The following is a 3082-nucleotide window of genomic DNA, read 5'->3' as shown; positions in this document are numbered from 1 at the left end:
ATTACTAATGCTTTCATATAGCTAAAATAATCTAATTTTTTTATTCTAAGTCTTAAGGTTTATTAAAGTACTAATGTTTTTATCCTGCCTTTTTTCTTTTCACATGTTGCTTATCTATCATGCAAAGTAATATTTATTTTAAGATTAACAATACTTGTATGCATCAGAAAATTTTTATAATGTCCAGATAGTTATCAAATGTTTTTTAAGAAAAAACTTTATATTTTATCTGTTATATTCAGTAATTAATCTCTGTACGAGTTCAGTAGATTTGACCGATCTGACAACACCATAAAAAATTAGGAAATAAATATAAATTTTGCCTATTTCATTTTAGAATGAACACAGGTTATAACATGAAAACATAATGTTTAGCTTAAATCTCATAACATTATACATTTATATATATTCATTATATTGACCTTTCAGCCGTGCCTGGCTAACAATACAGAAGATACAATGACGCAGCTCATGTGCACTCATATTACCATATAGAATAACATAAAACTGACCTTTGGTCTGTACAAAGTATCTTGTCTTGGCTGTGTTTTAGTCGACTAGTATTTTGTAAAATACGGTCACATTTGAATTATTATACATTATATATGTACATAGATTATTGCTATTTTGAAATAAGTTATTAAACTTATTTTTCTTAAAACATAGAACAGTAACTAAAGAAGTAAAGTAAACAATTATCGATTCTAGTTACAACCTTTGAACTCGGTTACTAAACCTTTAAAAAATTTGAATATGAAGGATATGAAACAAATAATTTTTTTAGGTTTTATATATACATTTGAGTAACTAAAAAATCATAAATCACTACACTAATACCATACAATTCCACTATAAGTTATCAAGCTTAGTAACTAAGATGTATTTCAGACTAAAGACACACCCTACTTTGTTGAAATATTGGTTTAAAAGAAAGAAATAGCGCCAAGCCCGTTCAACTGGCTGATAAAGCCACTAGGGTACATCCTGAGCTTCTGATTAGTTATTCATGTCATATATAAAAGTGTTCATATGGAGCATTTCCAAAAATGGAAAGAGGATGGGCAGGGTGCCACTGTGTTTAATTTATTATATGAGCAATAGCTTAGAAAACTGAAAAGATAAGAGGTTTTTATTTTATATTCTAGCTTGTCAATACCAGTAATTTGAGTTTTGAATTTGTATGAAATACATTTGATGAATTAAACAGAATAATTTATTTTTAGCTTTGGCCTGCAGCTCAGTTATTCAACTTTTATATAGTGCCTTTTCAACATAGGTAAGTAACAACTGGATTTAATCATATCCAAATTGTATATATAAATAGAATTACAAATGTGTGGAAAAAAAGCATTTTAACTTTGCTTTGAAAAGTGGCTCTAATCTGAAGGATTATTTGATTTTTTTAGCCGTGTTCATTTGGGAAATATTTTATTAATTTCAGAAACTAACATTGGTTTTACGTCTACCTAATGCAAAGAATAAATTGACCATTTGGAATAATATTCCAAAGACTTTTCAGTTCTTAAAAATGTACAGTTTGCAATTGTTTTTCTTGAAAAATAATTGATGCTCCATTTTAAGGCTGGCTCAGAGAGGGCAAGCACGAATCATTATTCTTTTTACTGAAGTTGTGAGTGAAGTGAATAAATTCATACATACATGCTGAATGAAAAAAATCTATTAATTTTTCCAAGGGCTGTGCCCTGCTAATGCCCATGCATCAAAAGTTCCAAGAACTTTTCAAATTTACTACTAAATGAGGGATACATTTAACTTTGTACAGTAAATCTTTCAGTTCACATTCTTGTACTGTAATTAACTTTCCTTGAAATTTTGTTAGAGTTATGGTTGTCAACTTGGTGGCACTGTTCTGGAATACCTACCTAGCATGGAAGGCCAATACTAACAATGTGGATTAGGTGAAAAGACCAAAATGATTGACCACACTACACATCGAAACTTGTGTAACTGGGTTTTTACTCTACAAATATGAACTGATCATGTGAACAAAATCAGTATTTTAAAATAAGTGCTTTTAAAGTATAAAAATTGAGTAGTGAAAGATCTGTAATAGGTATTAAAAACAGTTTTTTTTTTACAAAACACTAATGCCCAAGTGTACTTTTTCAATCCTTCTCTGAAAGGCATGTCAGTGATATTCCTTATTACCCATTATAAACTTTAGTATGTTGTTGCTTAAAGTTCAAGCATTTTTAGGTTAACTTAAAGTCATTACCAGAGAAATTCTTCAGTATGCAACGTTTTTAAATATGGAATTTCACTACCTTAACCTGTTAATTGAAGGACTTCTGGCTACAAGATGTACAAAAACAAAGGGGAGGGGTCTGTAATCCAGGACAAGACTGTTCAAAATAGCATCACAAATAACCTTAAAAGCTATGTAGGAATTTACCAATAGTATATTTAGTTAATGAAGTCATATCTTAATTAATCCAGCAATTGTTTTCAAGTATTTTGACATCTGTACGCTTAACTGTTTTAAGGAGAAATATTTAAATAAATCAAGATCTCAAATCTATAGTTCACTTTTAAACCTCAAGACACCAAGTTACTGCTCAAACTCCAAATCACACTTTATAAGCTGCTGGTGTCTAATTAACTAATCAAACAACATGTGATACCATAATATAGTGGGAATGAGAAACTTTAGTATATTAGTAACAGAGGAAGCAAGAAATAAGCCCCCCCCCCCAAAGATAAACTTATGTATTGGAATAAGTAAAGATACTTCAGAACTAGCTTGAATACCCTCATTAAATTCAAGAATTGTGAGCTTTTTCTTTAAACTAAATACCAGTCATTTTTATATTAAAATCATGCTTCAACTTCATACATTAAGTGTTTCAGAACATTAATTTACAATATTTCAGTAGAATATTTACTTTATTGACAGTTTCCCTGTGCTAATTTATTTGCTTGATGATCATAAGGTAAATCATCACATTACTGATAATAATTACAGATACAATTTTCTATGAGGGTAGAATGGTGATTAAGTTGCTAAGCAAGGACACGTTCCTACCACATCACACATTTCTGTTCAAGGTACGAGAGAATTATA

The 3082-nt window shown here is 29.7% G+C and overlaps 1 protein-coding gene across 4 annotated transcripts in view; it reads left to right on the top strand.

Annotated features, from left to right (window-relative positions):
• Positions 1–2105, top strand: part of LOC106460866 (protein Mpv17-like) — a 13816-nt gene extending 11711 nt beyond the window's left edge. For 3 of the 4 annotated variants that reach the window (XM_022387675.1, XM_022387674.1, XM_013920614.2), the window contains exons 6-7: positions 1224–1276; positions 1841–2105. In XM_022387675.1, the coding sequence (XP_022243383.1) occupies positions 1224–1276; positions 1841–1919 (132 nt within the window). In that variant the 3' untranslated portion in view covers positions 1920–2105. The remainder of the gene's footprint in view (positions 1–1223; positions 1277–1840) is intronic. The other variant, XR_002610863.1, reaches the window with a different exon arrangement.
• Positions 2106–3082: the final 977 nt, after the last annotated feature.

This window comes from Limulus polyphemus, unplaced genomic scaffold, assembly GCF_000517525.1.
Source record: "Limulus polyphemus unplaced genomic scaffold, Limulus_polyphemus-2.1.2 Scaffold850, whole genome shotgun sequence".
NCBI classification, from domain to species: Eukaryota; Metazoa; Arthropoda; class Merostomata; order Xiphosura; family Limulidae; genus Limulus; species Limulus polyphemus.
The sequence above is the reverse complement of the archived record's forward strand: the minus strand, read 5'-3'. Positions and strand labels throughout refer to the sequence as shown.